Source organism: Penaeus monodon, chromosome 34, assembly GCF_015228065.2.
Source record: "Penaeus monodon isolate SGIC_2016 chromosome 34, NSTDA_Pmon_1, whole genome shotgun sequence".
NCBI lineage: Eukaryota > Metazoa > Arthropoda > Malacostraca > Decapoda > Penaeidae > Penaeus > Penaeus monodon.
Window position 1 is genome coordinate 3789024 of NC_051419.1, and position 506 is coordinate 3789529.

Sequence of the window (506 nt, forward strand, 5' to 3'; positions counted from 1 at the left end):
TGTGTGGCTGGTGTTGGCACTTGAGGCGAGACTCGATCTGTGGGCCGAGGGCTGGACTGCGTGCTTGAGGCAGATGATGATAAACTGACTGGAACTGACACCGACTTTGCAACAGCTGCAATTTTTCAAAATGAGAGGAAAAAAAAATTAAATTGCATTAAAAAAAAAAATTATATATAATTCATATACAAATATAATTGACATACCAGATGTCTACAGGTATATATAACTTACCTAGGCTATTAGGTCCATTTACTGTGGGAGGGGGAGATGTTACGGATGCCATGCTGTTTATGGATCGTGACTGCGGAATGGGTGACGTGTTGATTGGGGCAGCAACCTGTGCAACTGGGGCAACCGATTCTGCCGCTGCTCTTCGTCGATCAGTCAGCTGAGTCAGAAAGCTGAGGAAGAGATGATACACTGTTATAAGGTGCATTGACATATACATAAGGTCAATAACCTTATTCAGAACTGAGAAACATATCTGCGGAATATTAAGAGTT

At 42.3% G+C, this 506-nt stretch overlaps 1 protein-coding gene across 1 annotated transcript in view; it reads right to left on the reverse strand.

The window, feature by feature from the left end:
- LOC119594531 (rab-like protein 6) overlaps positions 1-506 on the reverse strand; it is a gene marked incomplete at its 3' end in the record, with an annotated part of 15208 nt that overhangs the window by 3457 nt on the left and 11245 nt on the right. The window contains 2 exon segments of the mRNA XM_037943562.1: positions 1-115; positions 235-404. Coding sequence (XP_037799490.1) covers positions 1-115; positions 235-404 — 285 coding nt within the window.